The following is a 26,855-nucleotide window of genomic DNA, read 5'->3' as shown; positions in this document are numbered from 1 at the left end:
GTATAGTAGTCAGTGCTAAGAAGGAATGAATTATTAAGCTATGAAAAGACATGTAGAAAACGTAAATGCGTATTAATAAGTGAAAGAAGCCAATGTAAAAAGGCAACATATTATATGATTCCAATTACACATTACAACATTCTGAAGAAGACTACATTGTGGAGATAGTAAAAAGATCAGTGGTTGCTAGGAGTTAGGAGGGAGGGAGGGATGAATAGGTGGAGAACCGGAGATTTATAAGGCGGCAAAATTACTCTGTATAATGCTACAATGGTGGATACATGCCATTATACATTTGTCCAATCCCATAGAATGTACAACACCAAGAGTGAACCCTGAAGTAAACTATGAACTCTAGGTGATAATGATGTGTCAGTGTAGTTTCCTCAACTGTAACATATGAAGCACTCTGATGCAGGCTATTGACAATGTGGGAAATTTTGCCTGCATAGGGACAGGAGGCATGTGGGAAGTCTCTGTACCTTCTGTGCAGTTTTGCTTGGAACCTGAAACTGCTCTAAAAAAGTCTGTTTTTAAAAAACAAGCAAAAAGCCAACAGACGTTTCTCCAGAAAATTGAGGTAAGCTTAAGAACTGTTACTGTAGGCAGGTTTCCATTAGATCAGGATGAAGGGAGCTTTCGGAGCAGAGGTTAGAAAGGTGGGGGATATTGTTTATGACAAATTTTGAGTTCCAGAGGACACACTGGTTGGGAGTCAAAAATCTGAAAGTGGATGTACATGTCATAGGAAAGTAGACTGAACTCTAGTTTTAGGTTTCTTGAACCAAGGGTATTAGACTAGATGATCTCCGGCTGTGAACCTTGGGTAGTGGGATGGGGAAACAGGAAGTTCTTGTCAAGAACCGTCAGAGTTCTCTTGCTTCCCTTTTACTCTTTACCATGAGACACAGGGAAAAGGAGAAGGAAAATTCGATTCTTAACAAGTAAGGTCTTCCTTTGACCTTTGCCATTAGGAGTAGTGATGAATATAAACCACAATCCAGATTACCTTTTTTTCCCTTCATTTTCCTTTTTTAGTAGCTACCCAAAATATCAGCCTTATTGGATGTCTTTGTTTTTAAAAATAGTTTTGATCAACATACCTTATAATGAATCATGCATTACTATTTCATGGTCATTTCTCATGCTTAGAAAACTTGTATCTCATGCAGATAAGCACTTTAGGCTTTGACAAAGGAAGGACTTAGTACTAGCCAGTTAATAGATGGCATTCAATAAAAATGAAATCATCTTAACACAGCCTGCCTGTTAATAACAAGAAAGGTAGAAGCAGCTTTCTCTGCTGGGGACTAAAACTCAGCATGATTCTTCTGAGGTTTAAAGTCTGCAGTCTGGACCCTTGACTATCTGAAAGTTGCTGGTAAAATGAGACTTTACAACTCCTGTGGTTCTGAGGGTCTAAGTTATAGAAAATAAAATGTACAACATCAACATGATCTGAAGACTATGTGGTTTGATTTAAGAATTTTGGAAGTCAATAAAGTGAAAACACACTTTTTAGATGTAGGAGATGACCTGGTGGACTTAACTTTTCTTATTATCTTTTTATACTATGACACTTCTGTGGCGTTTGGGGAAAATAGAAATGGGAACATGGGCAAATGGCCCAATACATCTAATTTAATCGGATTCCATTCCTATGTCATATGCAGCACTGCAGTCTTTATGCTTTCTTTACTCAACTGTATTCTGTTTCCTTAGACCATTACATCAGTCTTGCGAAGCATTTATTTTATTTTTCTGGCTGAAGCAGTAAGTGTGGGCAAAGTTCTGTCTGCAGGATGTTCTGGGGAGCCTCGAAAGGCAAGATACTTATGACTGCAACAGATGTCGATGATTTTTAAGAAAATGCTGACTTTATACTGTGGATCTCTACCTCTCTTAGGGAAAAATAAGAAGTTTCCAATTGCCTGCAAGCTATAAGAACAGAAGGGCTAAACGGCCTAGCTATAAAAGTGGAACACTAAAATTCTGATGAGGAACAAAAATAACAGAAGATTTATCTCAGTTATTATTAGAGGGGAAGAAAATTTGTCTCTCAGTGGTTCATTCTTTGGTTATGGTTCCACAGATACGATTAAGAGGTAAAAAAAAGTAACCCTACATTCCGAAATACTCATCTCTGTTTCAATATGGTTTAAACAAAATTAAGCTGACCACAGAAGTGCAAATATTCCCTACTGTTAGTTTAGTAGTATTATTAGTACGAGTAGTGGTGGAGTAGTAGAAACAATAGTCGTACAAAGTCTTAATCATATTTTTCCACTGTTACCACATTATAGGTAAAAATAACTGAGGCATTTGGTTGGTGTTATTGCAGACTCCAGGTTATTCTTTTAACCTGCTACCTAATAACTGTGTTTAGGCAAACATGTATTTGATCCTATTAGGTATATGAACACAAAAAATTCAAAGCAATTAAAAAATAAATAGAGAAATACACAACTAAACAATATCAGATGTTGAGATATACACGTTGGAATTCTGACTTTGAGATAATGGTTTTTTTTTAAAAAAACAATTGATTGCTTCATTCTTTCATTTGTTCAATCATTTTTTCAACATTCATTGGGAAACCTCTATATTCCAGGCACTAATCTAGGCACTGCAACTAAAAAACATGAATAACACAGTGATAGTCTCTGTCATAATGGAATTTACTTGCTGTTTGGCAGTGTACGAAAATTAGAGAAAATAAGCAGGTTCAAAAATATGAAACTGAGTCTTGCAGCATTTAACGAAGTGACCAATAGAGAAAATAAGCCTACAGAGCACGCGGTGAGAAACAGAGATGTTCTCCTAGGTCATCAATGGCTCTTATGAAATTCCTCAAGCACTGTGGACTGCAAAGTTCATAAAAGAAGCCCATAAGTTTGCCTTTAATTAGTTTCTGTGTCCACAGTAACCAACATCTAGTTTATTTAGTAGTTACCCTTGGTATTTTTTGAACACACCATAGATATTTACTGAATGAAGGAGTGAATTGTTTCAACTCAATCAACTTGTATATAACTTAAACTTCTTTTTTTAATTCTTACTAAAAGCTTGACTTTATCTTCTTACATTGCCTTTATCTTTTCTTTATTATTCATTTATGATCTAAACTGATTTTGGGGATCTCCCTGGTTTTGGTGAAAGTCAAACATTAAGGTGTCAAGAAGATTTCACTGGACCTAAGAAGCCTCAAAATCAGCCTAAAGAAAGTCCCAGAAAGGATAAAGACTCAAGGAGGAATTTCAGTGTAGTACAAACATATTTATATAATACTAAATACTCCAATTCCCTTTGGAGAGTCATTAGAGGAGGCTTTGCTTCTATTTCTTAGAACCACTAGAAATTGAATCATTCCTCCAGAGTAATGCACCTAATATGAGTTGCTGTGGTGAAATCCTTGTTCAAAAACAAGGTTTATTTGAGCAGATTTTACAACACCATTAGTCAGCTTCTGACAGAAATTGATCTGACAAACAGCTCACATATATTTGGGAAAGTAATTAATTGTGCTATTATGTCAAGGAGAAGGTTTTGTTTGTTTGTATGATAGATATGTGAACTTGCTCTTTCCTGAAAATCATTTCACCAATATCACTGTATACTCCTGCAGAAACCAAAAACACATACTTTCTTGTGAATTTGTGTGACTCTTGTTTTACCTTTCTTTTTAATGTTGATGCTATACACAGAATTATTTGGCCTGAGTAGGCGTTACATTGGTCTGGGAAGCATAAGTGAAAATTTTGATAAGAGAGGAAAGATGACATTCAGAATGTGGATACTAGATAAGCTTAGAGGAAAGAAGTCTGTATTGTGCATTTGTTGACAAGGATGGAGACTGAATGACTGGATGAGTATTTGGAGAATAATGAAAATTAAGTTCTAAATGTCCGGCGGATACTGCCAGTACAGCTTGAAATTGATGTAATGGGAAACAGAAAGCGGTTTGTTGATGAGCAAAGGTGTGTTATACATATTTTATGAATATGAACCTGATGGAATAATGCAGGTTCCATTTTGTGTGGAGAGACAGTGGAAGAAATATCTGCCAGCAGCATATTGTAGTATATTTTCCGGATAGAAGATGGTGAAACCTTGTGTCACTTGTAGTGCTGGTGTGAGTCAGTAAGATTGAGGAGAAAGTCTTTTGGAAGAAGAAATAACAGATTTGTGTATTTTAGTAAGAATTTGGACATAGGGAATGAAGGTGATGGAAGAGTTAAATGTGTCCAGAAGAATAGTGATATTATTTATCAAATATAATGGTTTAGCTGGTCAAGCTAGCAACATATAGAACCTACTTAGCAGAAATCACTATGTTAATATAAATGTTGTTCTTGACTCCAGGAGATTCATAGTCTAGGGTGGGAAGTGGACAAGTAAATAGATATTTATTTGTAGTACAATTGCTGTGATAGAGATAAGTACAAGGTAATATATGACAGCACACAAAAAGGAGCAAATGACACACCTAAGGGAATGGTTAGGAAAGCTTCCTAAAAGAACAAAAATTTAAGATCATCTCTGAAACAGGGGCAAGAAGTAACCAATTAAGAAAGATATGACAGACAGTGTTATAGGTAGAAGTGACAGCAGGGAGAAAATGAAGAGGAGTGAAACCTAAATTCTTATTTGCTGAGGATGATGAAGGGTTGTGTATAAGGAGGTGTATAAGGTTGTGTTTAAGGAGATTAGACTTTGTATCCCCTAAGAAGATGGTGTGGGAGAGATTAGTCCATTTCTGGAGATATTACCTTGAAATTCATTGAACATTTGCATGCAGATATCATTTAGATAGCTAGAAATGCTAAAATTGCAGATGTGAGATGAATTTGGAAGTAATTCAGTAATAGTTGAAGAAAGTGATAGGAGGAGTTCTTAAAAGTAGTGTAATGAGGAAAGAGCCATAGACTTTTAAACTGAGGTGTGGGAGAGAATATTCCCAGTTAGGTAGCAAGTTTAGTCAAATAATAGCAATATGAAATGTTTGTCTTCGTTTTAACATAATGTAGGTAACTCTCCAGAAACTACTTAAAAACTTTTGGAAACTGAATTGGTAAACTTTTATTTTATTTCTCCTTTCCCTCTGGTGTTTTCCCTTTCAATCTGAGCTACAGAACCATGAGTTCCAGTTCATGCACAGTCTTTATTGATCTTTTAGAATCACAGATTAGTAGAAGGTTAGAGAAGGAAGAAAGCTTGGAGACCATCTGGTTAAGTGGTTTTCATACTATTTTTTTTAAACCACAAAATGTTTTCTGACCAAAAAAAAAAAAAAAAACCCAATATAGAAACATTTTTAAAAGTAGATAAAAGTAAGGTTGTCTTTATTGGAGCTGATGAAAGAGTTTGTGATTTATTATATTGTCTCAATTAGGTTCATCTATCCTTTTATGGTAGACTCTGAAGAAAACCTCAAGCTCGAAAGAGCAGCTTTTGAAAACTATGCCCAATATTTTCATTTACAGAAAAAAAACTTTGCTCAGAGACGTATCATTATATTTAACTTTAGAACAAATATTCTGCCTTCTGGAAGAATTGCTTACATTATATAAAGAATTGTTCTTCACTGATGTTACTTAAAAGGCATTACCAGGTGCCTTTACTTAGAAACTGGACTGATTAATGAACATCAGGCTTCTTGTTGGTGTACCCCTTGAAAACATGGGCTAAGGAAGGAGGGGGTAACTCCTTCATCTTTCCCTGGCCTTGGTAGTACATGTCCCTTTGATAAAACTCTGTCTGTTCTGCCAAAGACAAATCATATTTCTATGAAAAGTTTTTACTTAAAGGAGAAAAGGGAAAGTCGGGAATCAAATGTTGAGTGGGTGAAAGTTAAAATGATTTTTTTTATTTTAAAAACAGGTATTAATGAGAAAAATAACAAAAATAACTATGGGAGCCCTTTTAAGCTTTTTTTCCCTGGAATAAAATGTACTGTATCAGGAAGGGGCCCACTCACCCAAGAGAGCAAATTAAGCCTAGTTTTACCTTCTTGACACTTCTTATGTTTAGAATTTTACCTTAGTAAGATATAGAAATATATTTCCAATAAAATAAATTTGGAAAAGTTAATTTATCATGATGTTTCCAGAATGAAACAAATATTTTAGTGTTTTTATGTATGGTAAAGAGGTTACTTGACCACTTATACTTCTTTGGTTACTAACACTTATTTTGGTTTTACTCTGTCAGACACTTTGCCAGGAGCAGGTATATAAGGCAAAGATTCTATTGACCCCACTCTTGAGGAGTCCACACTAACATGAAGGAAACAAATCATTGCAATGTGGTGTGATAATTTGATAATACAAAATCAATACAAAGGGAACACAAAATAATGATGTTTCTATATGAAATAAGATGATGTCTTAAGTAAATTCTAAAAGATGAATCAAAATTTAATGAAAGAGAGTTCGCGGTTAACCTTGAAGTGAATTATGAGGGAGGGTATATACCTCACTCTTTCATCTGAGTTGGAAAATAATGGCTTACTTCGTCAGGGAACATTTCATAAAGCCGTAGCCGATGGCAGTACTCCTTGGCCAAAGGAAAAAGTAAAACTGGTTATACAGGAAAATAACAGAGGTCAGTAAACAAAAGAATCATTTCGAAACAGGGCACCAAATTCTGGTCATAGAGATGGAGATTGGGAAATTGATTGAATGAGAGCTGAAATCACTGAGTGAACAGAAAAAATTGGAAGATACTTGCTGAGAACAAATACTTGAAACAGGCATTTATTTACATGATTAGATTTTATCTTTTCATAAAAATCTGATAATGTAAGAAATTGTTCAACTTCTTTTTCTATGCATACTTCATATTCCAAGAATAGTTTCTAATGAAGTTTAATAAAGATACTAGAGAGAGAATGAAAATACTTATTTTTATTATTTTTGGTTTACATTGAAATGGAAGCTAAGGGGTAAGTCTTCTCAAGTCCTTTATAAGAAAAAGTCAAAGTAAACATCACTGATGGAAACAGCCTCAATTCTGTACTCAACATGACTTTATCTGCATGTGACTGCAGTTTTTTTAATAAAAACATTTTTTAAAATCCTGAAGCTATAGATTATGCACACGTCAACTACCATAGTTTCTAAACCATGGCAAGTGTTAAAAGCTTTCTCTTTGCTGTTTATATGTTGCTGCAGTAGCTAATTTCAGAAAAGGAATTTGCAGTTAAATTTGATGGAGCACACTGCATCTGCTCAATTGCAGTCAGAGTCTAATGGTGCTGCCAAAAGGCTGCATTAGCATTATAAGACAATGTTCTCCAGACTCAAATAGATGTAGGACAGGCTTCATAATAGAGACTCTTGGGTCACTGAATCTAACAAGAATGTGCCTGTAAGGCTCTGTCACAGAAAAATAACTGGATTCAGTCATATATCTATATAATCTCCTCAGAGGTTTTACAGGGAACAACTTCATCTTGAGTTCTTATGAAAACAAAACACAAAAAATTACTGATACTAGGATGTTGATTTGTTTTCTTTCTGCATCAAGCTGAAATTCTTGAGGATTGCAAGAAAGATGACAGCCATTCAGTGCTTGTTATAAGGATATTTAATAAATTTGGGATTAAATTAGATTAAATTGACATAGTAGTGGTATTCTGGGATATGGATTTCTTTGGAAATCTGATGAAAACTGGAAATCCTCTACCAGAAAGAGTACACAACCACATCTATATAATAAATTTAGCGTACATATTCAGGGGGTTCAGCCATTCCCAGAAGGGTATTTTTGGATTTCAAGTTAAAACCAAAACAAAACAAAACAAAAAAACTTCTGTAACTGAGAAATGTTGGGAATATTTGGTCCATGGATTTCTAAGAACAGAAATAAAGAGGACAAATTATTTTACATGGAACAAGTCATGATGTTTCATTCTTTGAATGAATTTACCATGGCAGGCTTCTTCTAAGGGAGACCTCCCTTGACTATCTCCTCTAAGCATTATTTCTTATCCCACCTTACCCCTAGCAAAGGCAGTCACTCTTTATCATATATATTTTTTATTTTTTCACAGCAATTGATACAATCAGAACTTACTTTTTATTAATTTTTTGTTGCAGCAGGCTGTTCCCATTAGAATGTAAGCACATGAACACCTTATTTGTCTGTCGACGGCTATAACCCCAGCATCTAGAACGTCGTCTGGGAATACATAATGCAGTAGTATGTGGTTGTAAAGTTGGCTAACTACCCACTGGTAATATATATGAATTCATATTAAGTCAAGAATGATATGGACAAACAGCCGGCTGGAAATATATTACTGTAGAATGATAAGCTTCCATAACATACTTAAATGGTCAGTGTTTCTTTTATTTAGCTAATTTCTTGCTCCATTTAAATATTTTTTGTCACAAAATATTAATTTTCTTAAAATGCCTATTTATATGCAATGTTTTCAAGTCTAAATTGTGGTAGGGAATATATATTATGGCACTAATAATATAAATGACTCTTAGTCATTTATAAAAATCAGCTGCAAGCTCTTCCGGGCATAATATAACATTGATAGGGATGAAACATGACACTGAACTGCATAGATGTGTATGGTTTACTAGCAGACTTCTCAGGGTACCAAAATATCCCCAAGAACTTTTCCATGTTCACCATATCACTTCATATCTTTAACTAGGAATAATTATATTTATATTATTTTTTAAGATTGTCCTAGATATAAAATATGAAAGTTATTATATCCTCTTAGCAACGTATAACTTTATTCCTTTCTTTTATGTCACTTTTAAGTCATGTTTCATAATAATTTATATCTGTAAAACCTATTTGACACTTGATAAACCGAACTTCAAAGGGAGTAAGTTTTATGCCAACCAGTTTGACATTTTGGAGACAAGGCAGGCTCCAAACAGGATTAAAATTCCACTATGCCTGATAGATCAACCAGAAGAGAAAAACTGCATAACATAATTTTAAGATGTAAGTCAGATAAATCATTTTGGTAAAATCAGTTGGGGGAAACATTTTTTTTTCTGATTGGCTAACTGCTAGAGCAAATAGTTTTCTATTCTTTATTCAAGAGATTCTCAAGATTTGCATTCATCGTTTCTTAGAAAAATAATGAAAAAATTTTCATGAAGTTGTTTTTTCTTCCATAAGTTAATGCTGTCATTATTTTATTTTCTAGTATAAGGCCAACAATGCAAAAGAACAGATTTTATTAAGTCCCAGACTTTCTCTGAATCCACTAGTGATGACAAATTGTTAGCTAATAGTTTTATGCTGAGTTTAGTTAACTTTTAGAATGAGAAATGATTCTATAATCTTGATTTCAGTATGGATACTCCTTGCTGAGTTGAATATTTATGACTCTGGGCCTTTCTATAAATAACTGTTTAAAGCTATAAACATTAAGTAATGAAGGCTTTGTTTCATCCTATAGAGTCCGCATATAATTCATGCTCCTTTCCTAGAACCCTAGGTAGACTATTTCATAGTAGCTTGTCTCATGTTCTACTTATCATCTGATGATGGAGAAAGTGAAGTACACTTTGTTTCTAGATGTCGATTTTTTTTAAGCTTATAAACAACAGAAATGTATTTCGCACAGTTCTGGAGGTTGGGAAGTCCCAGCTCAAGGTGCCAGTACATTCTGTGTCTGGCGAGGGCCCTTTTCCTGCTTCATAGATGATTCCTTCTTGCTGCAGTGAATAGAGTAGTTCTTCTTCCTTCATGAGCATCCAACCTTTGATCATGTCATGGGAACTTTATCACACAGAGTACAACAAAGAATATAATCATAACTACTCTAACAAGTCAACAAGATGACATTTTGGATTCTGTTTTCCAAAGTATTATATTTCTATAAAGCTTGACTTTTAAATACTCTGCAGTGGCTAAAGTGATCAGATAAGTTTTTAAATTTTTTTTGTAAATTATTCTTTAAGGAGAATAACACTAAAGAACTATTACATGTAAAACTTACCTTAATAGGGAAATAATTGGTTTTATTTTGAAATGAACATAAGCATAATTTTATATAGTTACATTTTTAAAATAATTTTGCTGGTTGAAAAATTCATACACCTAAATTTGGTAATTATTTTAAGATATAAAAGCTTGTTGTTTCTTATTAAAAGAAGAAACGATAAGAAATTAACATTATTTTCTGAAGATAAGATCTCATCAGAGAGAATAATACTGACTACAAAGGTGAAATGACTCCATGAGTATGGAGACACGAATCAGAGATTCGGAGTTTGTAATGAATCTTAACTAATCATAATTCTATTTATATAACACATCTGCTGTTCTTTTTTCTTTTATCTCTACATATTGGAAACATACTGAAATACTATAATTATCTGAACTCGTAGATGTAAGTTTAGGTGCAAATAATAAGCATTGTGATTCAAGCGCCACAAATAACACACAAACACAATCAGACCATGAACATATTATTATTTGAGTGATATGAAAGCTTGTTAATGTTCTGGCCAATTTAGAAAATGTCAGTTACGTAGTTCAGTTAGGATTAAGACTTTCTGAGCTTGGATTTCTCCAATGCTTTGATTATGTGCGTGATTTAAAAATACTTATTATTTCCCTCATAAGATTTATTTTATTTGTTGGAGATTAAAAAAACAGTGAATAGAGTAGTTCTTATTTATTTCAGGCAAAAAACTGATAATAATTTATTAAGAAAAATGCTTTTAAACTGTAAATGTTTAATGATTATCACATTTTAAAATTCATGTTTCCCCACTTCTAGTGACAATAATAATATCTGTGCTTGCTCTAGCAGCACATACACTATAAATTGGAAATCATGATAAAATCTTACTTAGAAAACAATAAAGTGGTTTGCAAGTTTCATACCTCATGAATAAGCTGTGATCAGCCAAATTTTGAATGTATGTGGTACCATATAACATCATTTTAAACAAGTAATGGTGATCCAGATATCTATTAGAGGCTATCTACTTAAAATTTCATTCATTTTTAAAATTAAAGTGACTTTCTTTCCTCATACAAACTCAATATATGGAACACAGACTGGTTGTTTTTGTGGTGTGTGTACAATGACAAGTGAATCTCTTAAATTTTCCAACTCCCAGTAGCAAACCAGAGCTTATGTAAACTCGTTAAAAAAAGAATAAAATATTGCAAAAGGACCCAGAGTAGTCATTCAATCATGTTAACTTTTTGTAGGCAAAAAAAGAAATCATTGTTAAACTTTGACAGTTTCAAGATTGGGTTATTTAATTCTACAATTTTGACAGTGAGATATTTGAGGATGATGCTTTACTTGTGACATTTGAAATGAATTACACTTAAATGTTAGGATTTCTTTACATGATGCTTTATATAAATCATTACATCCTTATCTTTCAAAGAAAATCGTGGTACTATGTATGTGTGAAACTAAACATTTAAAACAATTTGTTTTATTATTTATTGTAGAATATACTTTTTAAATTGTAAAACCAACCTATATTAGTTTCCATAAAGCTGCCTTAGGGAACTATTTTTTTAATATGTGGAAAATACATCCAAACTCAATGAAATGTTTGATATATAGTTAGATTATATGTTTCATAGAGTTATTAACATAAGTATTATTAAAGCTCTTCCCTTTTGGTTACATTATTTTTCCACATACAGTGAATCAAGGTAACAAGTGGTTGTTTTTCCATTTTTTTTTTCTGAATTGGTTATTTACACTTTTGAAACCACAAAGACAACTCCCAAGTCTCCCCATATTTTATTTTGCACAAATCTTGCCAATAACTAACTCCTCAGGGCTCATAATCTAAATCTAGAGGACATTACAGAAATTTTTTTTTCTAAGAGTTTTCAAATGTGCTTATTTTCAGGGTCCTGACATAAGGAATTTCATTATTGCAAGTTGTATGTAAAATATAAATTAAATGCTAGTACATTTAACTATGAAGAACAAAATTTCTTTAGTGTATAATAAATGAGTAGAGTCAACTCAAATCCAATATTTGGAATCCAGATGCACCTTGTGCAAGAAACTATATGGGTTGCTTTCAGTGGAGTGAACAGAGTAACTCAGTTGTACGAAATCAGTTGTTGCGTTCAATGTCAGTGGCCCAATAAACTTGGGGTAAAATAAAGACTCTATGTAAGGTGTCTGGTTTGGTTTTCATTTTAGTTTATACTGCTTATGTAAAGGGGTAAGCCAAGAAGATTATTCTTGACCACACTTGAAAATGGACTCAATTACTGAGATTAAATTTCAGTGTATTTTATAAAAAATATTACTTTCACAGAAGTGAAGAGATACAATAGCACAATGGTGGTTACAATGGTAGAAATACATACTGCCAATAAAATGTTAGCAAGAGATTTAAAAATGACTGTACAGCACCGCATCAGAGAATTGTGTTAACAGCAAAATGATTATTTTTCAATATAAATGAAATCCTTACATTTTTTAAAGAAATAAATGGGATGAAAGTGCTTTTTGTTCTCCTAATTCCTACCAAAATATTTCCTGATATGGAGCAAAAGACAGTAAAAAATGACAGTTTTAAAAAAAAAGACATTCATGCATTTAAGCCACCATTAGTCTCTGACTCTAATATAAGGCAGATCATTAATCTCTTGCAAAACTATGACTTTAGCCACTTAAACTCTTATTTTTTTTAGTGCTTTTCATGACAAGGACATGATAGGCCTTGTAAATTTAGAAGTTAAGATGTGTTTCCAACATGGTAAGTTAGACAAGCTCAGCTATGTTTTTGAAACACCAACTTTACAATAAAAATGCTTTGCTTTGGAGAAATGATGAAAAATAATAGTGAAGAAAAAAACGGAAGGGGTCCTATAGAGTTTATCACAAATTACACTGTTTAAATCAATGAAAACATATCACATTTGCCTATGTGTCATCCTCTGTCTTGATGATATGGAAAAGGGTGACATTGAACAGCACCTGGTGGCCATTGTTCCAGGCATAGAGAGCTCGATCTCTTGCATTGTAGTCAAGCATGGATATGTGAAAGTATTGGTTATGGAAGGGAATGTCTGTGTACTCATATGTGGAGGTTTTGGTGGAATAGGAATAATACACCTTGGCTCCAGTTAAGTGGGAGTTGGTGACATACAGTGTCCCACAGATCATGAAAGATTCCCCTGCACTTCTCTTGGGGTAGCCAGTGCTCCAGCTCTTCATCACCTCCAAGGTATCTTGGTTAAGTTGGCTGATGACAATATTGCCTGCATTCTGGTTAGTTGCATACACAGCCCACAGCCCGATTTCATCAGCCATTAGGTCGATATCAGAGAATCCACCCCATGTGTAGGGGTAAACATTATGAAAACCAGCATACTCCAGGCTTCGTTGGGCAAGCACTCTCCCCATATCAAAGCTGTATTTGATGATGATATTACTCTGATACTTGTTAAAATAGAGTGAGCCATTGTAGACAACATGGTTAGTTCCTGCCCACTTGAAAGGAAGGTTGTATGTCCTTGATTCAGCCCCACTGACAAAGTCTGCAATTGATTTGTATTCACGAACAATTTTATTGTTAGTATAACTGTCCATGTACCAGACCTGAGAAGAAGGAAAAAAATAAATGGAGTGACTAAATTCTGTACTTTTCTGATAACCCCAAAAGAAAGACAGTGAGAGTCAGCACTTATTATAATTCTCAGGCTCTGGAAGCCACACTATCTTACTGCTGACCTGCCGCAATGTATTTCAGGCTTTTGTAAAAATATTGCTATGGTCTGTCTATGTGGAAAAGAAATAACTGAATTTACTACCTTGACATTAATTTGCTTTTTTGCTTTTTCTTTCTTTGTTTTTTAAATTCCTGACCATTTGGTGCATATCACTGAGTGAACCAAACATATGTCAATGCAAATTACAACACCTGATAAATAATGCCATCAGCAAAAACTACAGCAAATATAACCTTCAGCAAATTACATTTATTCTATCTCTTGCTCTGAAAAAAATGTATAGTCTAGTTTTTCGTATGCAATTGAAATAAGTACCATAGAATCTTCTAGAAACACTTGTTTATTGGGCTAGCCTGTAAGTACAACTACATTTTAAAGAAACCATTTTACTAACTTAATAACTAACCTCATTTAGAAATAACCCTAGAGAATCTTAATTTTTACTGAGTTCTGTAATAGGACATAAATAGAGCTATGGCAAGTTTCTAGTATATTGATTTATATAGCACAGGCATTGTCAACTTATGAAAATACCTCCCAGAAGTTTCAGCGCTATTTCTTTTAAAATTACTTCTAGACTCCAGGGATATTTAAGCTTATTTAGTAAATTGGTTTTGCCCTTGAGTTTTTCACTTATTTAGTCCTATTTTTTCATACTAAAGAACATATTTTAGAAAGAGTAGGCAGGGAAGTTTGCCCTTGAGTTTTTCACTTATTTAGTGCTATGTTTTCATACTAAACATATTTTAGAAAGAGTATACAGGAAATTAGCCCCTTTCAAGCATAAAACATGACTAAAATCAATAAAAATTAGATTTGCTAAAGTGATGAATTGGAAGATGGAACATTTTACTAAAATAGATTTGTCATTCTTTCTTAGATATGTTAATATTATCAAACAGAAAATATTTGCAAATTATGTAACAGTTTTCAAGTACAAACAAATATCCCTGAAGAAAATGAATAGTCCAGAAGAGAAAAAGTGTAAGCAGAGCTTAATTCTAAGCAAAGGTGTTTGTGGGAGAAACATACTCTGTTGTTTTTCTCAGATGCTAAAGGGTCTGTCATCCAAGCACCAAATCGGGTTCCAGATGTCTTGACTGTAACTGGGCCTGTGATTTTCATCAATTTGCCACATGCTGAAATTAGAGAAACACAAACGTGTTAGATGAACACAGCCAATGATTCCAATACGCATACTCACACTAAGAGCAAAGAAGGGGATCATAAAACTAAGCCAATCCATGGGATTAATATCACATTTCTGAATAAATGATTATTCACAGTGGGTGCTGGGCCTTTAACCAAACATTGGACCATAAGGAGTTGCTTTTTCAATGCTCCAAATTTTAAACATAAAATTTTAAAGTGGGAAATGATTTGTACAATCCGGAAAGAAATAAATGAGGAATATCATTATCATTATACCAATTCAGTGGCTGCTGCTTTTAAGTAAAAAGTTAGACAAATGAAGCAAATTGCCCATAGACCTGTTTAGTTGATGGCCAGAAACTCCTTCCCTTCCCCTGTCCCCATGCTTTGTGACTATGGATAACTTATACCAGCCAGAAAAACAGTACCAGTTGATTTTCATTCTGTTTGGCAAAGAAGAAGCCCCCAAGAAAGATAACTTTACGGTCTATAAGAATAAAACATTCAATCACAGTCTATAAGAAAGAGGTAGAGATTTTAAAGGTAAATGCCTTATAGAGATAACAGGTCTGACAGGGCAGATATGAACACACAAAGAACAAAACCCCCAAAACTCAAACCTTCAGACCCTGAAGTCACATACAGATGAAAGATGAAGAGATGTAATACGTGACAAAAAGACTTTAATGAAAAAAGTTGTAATATTTTTATCAGCCCAGCCCACCTGTGAATAAGATCTTAGAAATAGCTTGGACTTCATAAATTCCAAAGCCAAAACCAAACAGAAAGCTAGACATTTTTGTGAGATTTTAAAAAAAGATTACTATAAAGTTTTAACTGTATTTTAAAATAATGTTTTTGTCCCTTTACCTGGATTATATTAGTTTGGGTCACTTATTATGCTTATCTTTCTTTTTATTTATTTTAAGTTCAACTTTTATTTTAGGGATACATGTGCAGGTTTCTTACATGGGTATATTGCACCCAGGTAGTAAGCATAGCACCCAATATATAGTTTTATGAGATTTTTGAACAGCAAAATTTAGAAGTGATTTATTAATCATACACATTGTGAAAGGCAATATGACTGCCTATAAAATGTTGGGTTTTGGTCTAAACAAAAGTCTTCTTTCTCGTCCATTTATATCATGTTATTTTCTTCTATTTCTTTTCTTAAAACTCTTTTGGGTCCTACTTGTTCTACATATCTTCTTTCCTCCTCTGACTATTTAGAATTGATCAATTTCTATTAGTTCCTGTTGGTTCTTGTTTGTTTGGAAAGAAAAGAACACATACCCAAAGCAAATCATAGACAAACTAACTATAACTTGCAGCTTATTTTGGCTCAGTTTTCTCTATATGTGCTTCTTATAAGAATAATTTATAATTGGCAGGATACTAAGCTTTGCAGTTAGGAAGATGGTGAATGGTAACATTATATTTTGCACTATTAGTTCAGTGATAACTACAAATTTAATAATCTCTAGCATTTCATAAAACTTGAATCGAATATATTTTTCCCTTTTTGTAAAAGAAATCAAATGTGATGGCATCATTATATCCATAGCGTGGGTTACTTTATGATTTCCTCAAATCAGTAAAACTGGACCAATAATTCAGAAGACTTTATGACATTATCTATAGAATTGCAAGACCTTGCATTAAGCCTATTTAGAATATATAAGCTCTACTTGGTACAAACACATAAACAATATATGAGTAAAGTAGTATCGGTTTGAACTAGAAAATGTTAATCATATTCTGAATGGATCTAGTTGAGTATATTTTCTGAATGCAGAATAAGTAGAAGTAGTATTATTTTTAATAATGTCCTATATACATTTTTTAATCAACAGATGATATGAGCATAACAATTTCAAGTGTAGGTAGAGTGTAACAAATAGAAGGGCCTCTCTTTCCCCTAAAAATGTCATAAAACATGTGATTTTTTTTTCTAAGCATGGAAAAGTAATTCTGACTTCAGATGATGGAGTGATACATGATTTTATCTGCTTTCATTTTCTATGATCTCATTAAAATGATAGTAAAGGAGTAAAACATGGGGGGAAAAAAACAAAAGAAAAAAAGCAAAGCAAAGGTACAAGAGCCACTAGTGAAGAAGTTTTAACCAATTTCCAGAAGACAGGGTTGATGAAAAGTGGTCATTAAACATGAAGATGGAATAAGATGCATTTGTGTCTATGCAGAGCAAGTGAGACCCGAGGAGGGAGATGATCTGCCTTGAAGAGAAAAAAGAAAGGTCTCAGAAACATAAGTAGAAAGAACGCTAGGAGTGAGATGGGACTCTGAAAACAGGCACACCACTTAAACCATGCCTTAAGAGCAATTGATTACATCTTCATCTGTAGATGCAGGACTCCAGAAGGCAAAGGAAAAAAAATATGAAACTGTGTTGGTGATCTGAGTATACCTAGGGTGATTAATACAGACATTGGAGGGCCAGAAGAAAGCCTCCTACACAATGACATTGGTGGTTTCCCTGCCTACTCATCAAAGACAGAATTGCCAAGCCCTATCTTAATAACAAGAGTTTCCAAGCACATTTATTGTTCAAAACTTTAAAAATGTATGTATAACCGAGGATGGCCAGATATTTTCAAAAAGTTTGTAAGAATGACTGATGTAAATGTTCAGAAAAACCAGGGCTCCCCACAGAAGAGATAACTCAGAGGATAGACAAGATCCTAGTACCTTCTAAGAGATTTGTATAATATATACTGTGTATTGTAAAAGGAAAACACAAAAGAACTATTAGAAAACAAAAATATAATTATATTAAAAAATAGATTGCAAGATAAAAAGAGTTATCTCCAAAATAAAGCAAAAGAGATAAAAATGAAAATAAGAGAAAAAATATGGAGGCATCTAGGATCAATCTAGAAGCTCCAACATCCAGAGAGCAAGGTTTCTAGAATGAAAGGAGAGAGAAAAAGAGGGGAGAAAATTATCAAAGAAATTATACAGGAAATCTCCCCAGTAACAAAACCTAAATATTCAGATTAAAAGAACACATGATAATGAATGAAAAAACATCTACTTCTAAAAAACTACTGTGAAATGTTAGAAGATTAAGAGTAAATTGAAATGGAAACTGTTTAGAGAAAGAATATGAGCTTGTCACAGGCAAACAGGTAGAATTAGACCAGAATTGGGCTTCTCATCACCAATACTGGATGCTAGAAGACAGTGATGAGGGCCTTTATATTTAGGAAGAAAATCAGAGGAAAACAGAATAAAGATATTTTTTAACATGTGCACTTTCCAAAAATTGACCTACAATGAACTCTTTCTTCAGAAATTACTTGGGGATATATTGCAGTGAGTACACCAAGACAGGGGAAGACATCAGACAAGAAATTAGTGACTTCCTGTCCCAGAATGACAACTATGCAGTGGGCTTTGAGAATAATCAGCCCAGAATGGAAACACAGTTCCAAGAGGGAGGTCTCAGAAATAAGTGGAATTGATACATAGATAGACTGTATGAGATCCTCTAGAGAAACTGGGTAATGCAGAGGCATTTATTGATGTATACAAAATAATTCACTTGAATTTAACTCTAGTAATAGCCTCCATTGAATGGAACAAATATGACATTGGGCTTAAAGAGGAAGGAAATGTGTCCAAGTCCACCACTTAGCTCCCAAGGAACAATATAAACATTGCTATAATAATGTAAACACTCATGTCTAACTTGTAGAATCAGCCCATAAACTAATTACATAAAACTTCTTACACATCTCATCTGCTCTGTGATTACAGGAAAGCCAAAATGTTTCCAACCATGACAACATGGAAGAATAGGTAAAGTCCACGTTGTTAGAGAATTAAACATTGGGAGAGGAAACGGAAAGAAAGATGGGGGTGTAACTGTCTTCGTATTTTAAAAATATGGAGGTAAGAGATTTTTCCTATTGTTGAAAAATAATGAAGATTCAAATCTAAGACTTGAAATTACAACACTGATAGGGTTGAACTGTGAATAGTCATGAAATCATATTAGGAGGAAACATGAAAGAAAGCAGAGTTGGTGAAGTTATCTAAATCCTCATCTTGCAGAGCAGGAAGTCAATAAACAATGTCTAAAACTGTAAACCAAAATAATTGAAGAAAAAAAGCATGTTAATGTAAATATAGACATAATCACTAATAGCCCTAAAATTAAACTGTTAAATGTGGTTGAAACTGGGGAGCAGAGCTAAAGAAGGAGACTACTGCTTTTTATTCTAAGCATACAATTTTCCAGCTACATGCATACAATATTTAGGTTATAATGTAAAAAGTTGAAATAGCTGCAAAAATTTAGTAGCCTTTAATTTTATAAAGCAAAAATCACATTTATATATTCCCTTTTGAAAAATCATTTCCAGGATTTACATGCCATGCTTCCTTGGGACCAGGAAGTAGTTGAAAATGGAAGATGTAAATAGTTTGCAGAAATGGAAACTGTGAATATTCTGCATTTTAATTTGGCCTTTATCCTGTAAGGAATAGATTGAAACTCTGTTCTTTAAACTTTTAACTCTTACTATTGACATAGCAATCTCTTGCTCTTTAATTCTTTCAACCTTAAAAAATTAGAATTTATATTATGAATTATAATATTTATCACTTAATATATATATCAAAGCTAATAAATTTACAGTGGTTAGTAAATGTGCAGGAGCTGTAATAAAAGATACTGTACATATGATTCAAGTATGAATGATATGCATTTTCAAAGTAGTTAAATGATTACAATCTTGGAAAAATATACTCCTGTTGAAGATCCACTAGTTAAAGGAGAAAATGTTAGTCTAAAACTTAAAAATATTTTTAAAATGTGAATGATTTTTATTATTATTTGAAAAAATATACATACACAGGATCTCAGAAGTCAGTTGAGTCCAATTTTGTTCTGAATACAGATTAATACAATGTCTCGAATATGAAACAAACATAATGTAATGTGCATTCCCACAAAACTTTATACTCAGAGGAAATTACCAAGCGGAAACACAATCTGTAAAAATTTATGGCAACTTCAAGTTCTTTCTATTGTCCAAGTGAATACAGATTTTGTAGTTATGGAGTTTGACTTAACATTTTAGATGGCCAAACTAATGATAAATGGGATCTAATTAAACTAAAGAGCTTCTGCACAGCAAAAGAAACTACCATCAGAGTGAACAGGCAACCTACAGAATGAGAGAAAATTTTTGCAATCTACTCATCTGAAAAAAGCTAATATCCAGAGCCTAAAGGAACTCAAACAAATTTACAAGAAAAAACAAACAACCCCATCAAAAAGTGGACGAAGGATATGAACAGACACTTCTCAAAAGAAGACATTTATGCAGCCAACAGACACATGAAAAAATGCTCATCATCACTGGCCACCAGAGAAATGCAAATCAAAACCACAATGAGATACTATCTCACAGCAGTTAGAATGGCAATCATTAAAAAGTCAGGAAACAACAGCTGCTGGAGGGGATGTGGAGAAATAGGAACATTTTACACTGTTGGTGGGACTGTAAACTAGTTCAACCATTGTGGAAGACAGTGTGGCGATTCCTCAAGGATCTAGAACTAGAAATACCATTTGACCCAGCCATTCCATTACTGGGTATATACCCAAAGGATTATAAATCATGCTGCTATAAAGACACATGCACACGTATGTTTATTGTGGCACTATTCACAATAGCAAAAACTTGGAACCAACCCAAATGTCCAACAATGATAGACTGGATTAAGCAAATGTGGCACATATACACCATGGAATATATGCAACCATAAAAAAGGATGAGTTCGTGTCCTTTGTAGGGATATGGATGAAGCTGGAAACCATCATTCTCAGCAAACTATCACAAGGACAAAAAACCAAACACCACATGTTCTCACTCATAGGTGGGAATTGAACAATGAGAACACTTGGACACAGGAAGGGGAACATCACACACCGGGGCCTTTCATGGGGTGGGGGGAGTGGGGAGGGATATTATTAGGAGATATACCTAATGTAAATGATGAGTTAATGGGTGCAGCACACCAACATGGCACAGGTATACATATGTAACAAACCTGCACATTGTGCACATGTACCTTAGAACTTAAAGTATAATTTTAAAAATATATAAAATTAAACTTCAAAGTGAAGTTTGATTTACCAGCGAAACTGCCTCCTATGGTATAGGTACCTTATTGCCAGACTGAAGCATGATTTGTACAAAGCAAGAAGACACAATTCTGGTATTTGTCTCAAATGTCTGCATATTTAAGATGTTGAGGTGTGCATAATCAGATGTTGATTAGTTGAAACCTGAACAAGAACTGTCCTTGGAGCTCTGAATCATACCATGAGCCTTATCTAATCAACATTTCCAAACAACCCACAGCACATCACTGGCTTGGGGTGTCTTTGGCTTCGATGGTGCTTGAATCTAATCCAGCCTTGCATCTCTATGGCAAAGGGATACTGCTGAGTCTTAGGTTGTTTCGGCCAAAACTTAGGACAGAATTTGTACCGGAGGTTAAAAGCTTCTGGCTCTTAAACTAAACATTGGGTGACCATGGTAAAGTGGTCTTTTGGCTAGTTGACTCTTTTATTTTGTACCTGGTTTTGTGAGGAAAATTGATTCTTATTCCAGTCAATCATACCTTAGAAAGCAAACTTTACTTTCTTGTAGCACTAAGCATTTCTCTGAAATATGTTAGAGGGTAAAAACAATAGTTACTATTTAAAGATATAATAATTAATTTATTCATTTGACAACCATTTACTGTGAACTTATTTTGTACCAGAACTATTCTAGGTGCTGAGAATACAAAGGTGAACAGGGAGGCAAGTCGCGTGTTATAGCTTCCCAAAATACTATTGCTTATGCTTCTCCTTTCTGTTGCCTTTTTTCTTCTTCTTTTCTCTTTTTTAAATCAACTGGAAAGGAAATTTAAAGAAAGAAGTTATATCGGACCAAATCTGTATTGAGAAGAAAAGGACATAGCAATGAGTGCACTAAATATTTGTCAATATTAAATAAAAATTATTGAAATTCAGTCATGAGTACTGTACCATAACAGCATTCCGTTAAGACAGTCTTCTTAGATAACCTGAAATATATCTTATGTTTAGCCATATTTGCCTCTACTCTTCTTTCACAAAACATACTCATAAGCTGTCAACATAGAAACAAGCAAATTAAACTACTGTTCCATGTTTAGTGTTTATAAAAAATGAATATGTGTGTCTAGTAAAAAAATCAAATATAGTTATATTTCACCATATCCCACTAATTTGTTCCTGCACACGTGTCTTAAAGGTAGTTGTTCTGTCTGTACGATGGAAACTTACCCCTATAATCAGGAAATCAATATATATCTAGTGTTGGCCAGGGAAGGTCTTATGAACACTTATGAATTTAGTGTTTTGCATTATTTGATTCTCCTCTGTGTAATCTTCTCTCTGTCAGGTTGCTTCATGTCTGTCATCCATTAGCTATCTTCCCTCTGACCAGTGACTCAAAATGCCCAATTGCAGGCTTTGTCTTCCTGCTATTACTCTTTATTTGACCTCAGTCCATCACAACTTTTATTCCTGGAGTCAAATCCTTTGGGTAAACTAATATTTGTAGTGTTAATCTAAGAAACATACTTTAAATGAAGAGTTAATGTCCCAAAGCATTAACAATTTAAAAATAATAACTGCATCTTCGGTTTCTTATTCTGAAATAGTGAATACATTAAAAATATTATACTCCAAAGCAATATACTTGCTTAAAACCCAAGGTAGGTATATGATAATTATGTATGAAAATGTCCTTTACTTTTCACTGAGTAGGGGACAAAGTGCTTTGCATAAAGTTTCTCCACATTTGATGACCACGTAAAGTGGTCTTTTGGCTAGTTGACTCTTATTTTTACCTGGTTTTGTGGGGAAAATAGATTCTTACTCCAGTCAGTCTTACCGTAGAAAGCAAACTTTTAGGTGGTTAAAAGAATAGCTTTTGTTTGTGACCTATGTGCTTCATTCATTTATTTATTCATTCATGCAGCTAAGGTTTTTTTTTTTTTTTTTTTTAGCAGAAAGCACTGTTCCAGATACTAGAGTTAACAATAATGAGAAAGCATGACACCTCTGTTCTGGTGAAGCTTACATTTCGGTGAGAAGACAGAAAGAATAAATTAAAAAACAAATAAACAAACAAACTAAACATATCATACAGAAATAAATTTAATGCCAAGATTTAAGTAGGGCAATTTTATAACGAGTGACTGGGGAGCTACTTGATATTGGGAGGGTAAGGAAGACGTCTCAGTGTGTGACATTTAATTTGAGATCTTATTGACAAGAGAAGGACATTTAGGCATTTAGTTTATTTACTGGAGCAGCTGTTTAGTGGATTTAGCCATTTAGAGAATAGCTAGGGGAAGGCAGCATCTTAAAGTGGTTGGGAACATGGGTTAAAGAGTCGGCCTGGATTTGAATCCTGATTTTATCCCTTATTCGCTGGAGACCTTGAACAATTTTCTAACCTCTCAGTGTTTCATGGGTAACAATAGAAATAATATCATATCAAAGTGTTATTGAGAAGATTAAATAAAAAATACGGCTACATGTTTAAAATCGTGCTTGGTACATAGTTAAGTACTTAAGAAATAATAGCTATTATTATTGTTATTGCAAAGGCCTTAATATGCTTGATGAATTAAGAGGAGCAAATAAACAGAAAGAAGATCAATGTATTTAGAATACACTTGGAACAGAAGAAGACGAGATTGGAGAGATGAGTAGTCCAGTAGTCCACATTAAGTTTGTAAACTTTGTGAAGACAAGATTTGGATTTTATTCTATGAATGATCGAAAGTCATTGGATTATTTTAAAGGGGGAGGGGAATGACAGAATGTAAGCTGCACCTTAGAAAGATCTCTCTAGCTACTGTATAGAATATTAATTGTAGAGTGGATAGAGTGTAAACAGTCTCATTAAAAGGTTATCAGTTTTGGGAGGCTGAGGTGGGCGGATCACAAGGTCAGGAGATCGAGACCATCCTGGCTAACACGGTGAAACCCCGTCTTTATTAAAAATACAAAAAAAATAGCTGGGCGTAGTGGCGGGCACCTGTAGTCCCAGCTACTCAGGAAACTAAGGCAGGACAATGGCATGAACCCGGGAGGTGGAACTTGCAGTGAGCCGAGATCGTGCCACTGCACTCCAGCATGGGTGACAGAGCAAGACTCCGTCTCAAAAAAAGAAAAAAAAAAAAAAAAAAAAAAAGGTTATCAGGCTGATTTAGGTGAAAGATGATGGAAGCAGTTGTGGAGATGGAGAAAAGTAGATGGACTTGGGGTATGTTTTTAGAATAAAGTGGATAGGACTAGGCTTTGGATTAGATGTGAGGAAAGGGAATTTAAAAACTCAAAAAAATAATCAAAGATAACATCTAGATTTTTGGCTTGTCCAGCTAGACAGATTGTAGTGTCATTTACTCGGATGAAATGACTGAGGGAGGAATGGGTTTGGGAGCAAAAATAAAGAATCCAACAGGGATAATTCTAAGTTGTTCATGACTATTACACATATCAGTAGAAACAGCATATAAATCTAGGGAACAGATACTCCTTTGAGTTTTGACAAAACAGTTTTGATGGTTTTTAGCATAATGATGACAGTGAAAGCCAGGAGCTACATATTGCCTCAGAGGGAAGGCATACACAGAAAAGAGAAAGGTATCTAGCACAGAACTCTGTAAATCACAATATTTATAAGACTCATCAAAGAAGCCCAAGAATAAGCTATAAGTGGGATAGAAAAAATAACATGGTATTAAGAAATCCAAAAGAAGAAAGTGTTTTAAGAAGAATGTAGTACTGACCTGTGACAAACACCACTAAGATGTCTAGCAGCATAAGATCAAAGAAATAACCATAAAATTTGGCAGCAAGAGTCACTGCTGATTACAAAACTCAGATAAAGTGTGGTGATCCCAGAAAATGAATCGAAGTTGGTTTGAAAAGAACGTAACCAAAGTAGCAGCTATAAAAGATTCTTTCAAGGGAAAAGAAGCAGGGAGATAGGAGTCGGAAAATATGAGATTACAGGAAGTTTTTATTGTTGTGCTGATGATGGTTAAGAAAGGTTTGTTTATAAAAATAATCTAGTAGGGAGCAATACGCTGATGTTGTGAAAGACAATAATTAAATAAATGAATCCCATGAGCAGATGGTAGTTTAATCTGTTTAGTAACCATGAGTAATCATGTGCCTATCTTTCCTTTTATAATTTTTGTGTGTGAGTGTCTGTCTGTTTTTACTCCCATCAATTTCACAGGAAATGTTCTTAGAGTGGTATATTCCATCCAGGTTTGAACACTGAGGCATGAGTTAGGAAGCCTGGTTTCAAATCTAGGCCACAGCATTCAATCATCGTATGAAGTTGGACAATGCCTTATTCTCTGGAGTGGAATTTCCTCATCTATAAAATGAAAATTCTGAAGCTTGACATTTTTTCATTTTAACTAAGGGAACATTGAATAGATAGTGGATCAACAGCATGTATATGCTGATGGACAGAAGGTGGTATTTGTGGTTGTGGTCAAATAAACACCATCAGCGTTATGTTTATGATCACCATCATCTACCCTTATTCTCAGGAAGCAAAAAGCTGACAGAGCTCTCGATGTTGATTTCTTCTTAGTAGATGCTTCCCTTACAAATGGTTATTGATTTCCTAAGCTAGAATTCATCTTGCCAAATGAAATTAACAAAATTAAAGTTACAGGAATGTATAAAACTGGCAGTGTCTTTGTTTATAATTTTGTGTACCTTGGTGTTAAGTAACATAGGCATCTCCAGATTCTAATGGAGCATAGATACTGTAAAATGTGGTAAAATAAAATAAACAATGAGTCATTTTTTACTTCTCAGCTTCCTCACACTAGCCTTTGTTCAAATAAATCATTATCTTTCTCACTTTACTCTCACTTTTTATGAGGACAAAGGGAGCCAGACAGAGAGGATAATTTTCCCAAATGCCTGGAAGACAAATGTTCCTGCAAAGGTGGATGGCAAAGAAGGAAGTTAGGAGTCTTGCTTCATTGATTTTCTCCTGCTATGCTCTTCTGTCTGCAGTAGGATATGAAAACATTAGCATTTATAAAATATTGTATGTGCACATTGCATATATTCAGAAAATGTGCTGAAATATACATCTTACCAAATGTAATAATTGAAGAAAGTGACCATTTTATTTCTATCATGACTTTTGGACTTTAAATTTCTTATAGTCAGTTACAATCCATATTTATCAATCAGTAGCTCAGGAAAAGATATCATTTGGGATTCAGCAGGAAGATCAGTTGTTTGGACTAACGAAGTGTAAAAACCATCTGTCCTCTCTTTTATTTGTTTACATATATATAATTATTTCTTATATAATTGTACTCTGTAATATCCTGCACTAATAGCTTCTGGATTTGAATCCTAAGGCCATGCCCTTATAAACAAATTAAATGGATTACTGAATATGTTTATGGACAGAATGTTATTTCTTTTTACTTAAGGCCATTAGAGAACTCATGCATTAAGAAATACTTCTGATTTGATCTTTAAAGTCGACCTATTTAGGTACTTAAAATAAGTTTTTCTGTACCATACATTTGGTAGTAAAATAAATTTATATTATTTAAACTTTTATTTGCATGTCTAGCCTTATGAGTTATATTTGTGAGGGAAAGGTAGGGATAAGAATGGATATTTAAAATGTTGTATTGGATAGAGCACCGGAATGAGTTTCTAATGGTTATCTGGCTAATGGGATCAAGAATAATATGAACATTCTAAATAACCAACGTTTTTCAAAGTTAACACAGTTTCACCTTTTAAATTGTTTTTGAAACTCCCTTGACTCTTCCTTTTACCTTTTCTGGGATTAAGCCTAATTATGAACATATCTTTAAGGAGAAGCCTGTTCAGCATTCAAACTGAATGACAA

At 33.9% G+C, this 26,855-nt stretch overlaps 1 protein-coding gene across 2 annotated transcripts in view; it reads right to left on the bottom strand.

The window, feature by feature from the left end:
• Nucleotides 1-12,244: 12,244 nt before the first annotated feature.
• The window catches only part of OLFM3 (olfactomedin 3), a 194,362-nt gene continuing 179,751 nt past the window's right edge, over nucleotides 12,245-26,855 (bottom strand). For both annotated transcript variants that reach the window (XM_001139550.8, XM_009426538.5), the window contains exons 5-6: nucleotides 14,743-14,849; nucleotides 12,245-13,579 (exon numbers count right to left, since the gene is read on the bottom strand). In XM_001139550.8, the coding sequence (XP_001139550.1) occupies nucleotides 12,902-13,579; nucleotides 14,743-14,849 (785 nt within the window). In that variant the 3' untranslated portion in view covers nucleotides 12,245-12,901. The remainder of the gene's footprint in view (nucleotides 13,580-14,742; nucleotides 14,850-26,855) is intronic.

Source organism: Pan troglodytes, chromosome 1, assembly GCF_028858775.2.
Source record: "Pan troglodytes isolate AG18354 chromosome 1, NHGRI_mPanTro3-v2.0_pri, whole genome shotgun sequence".
Lineage (NCBI taxonomy): Eukaryota > Metazoa > Chordata > Mammalia > Primates > Hominidae > Pan > Pan troglodytes.
This window is presented reverse-complemented; position numbering and strand designations above follow the sequence as displayed.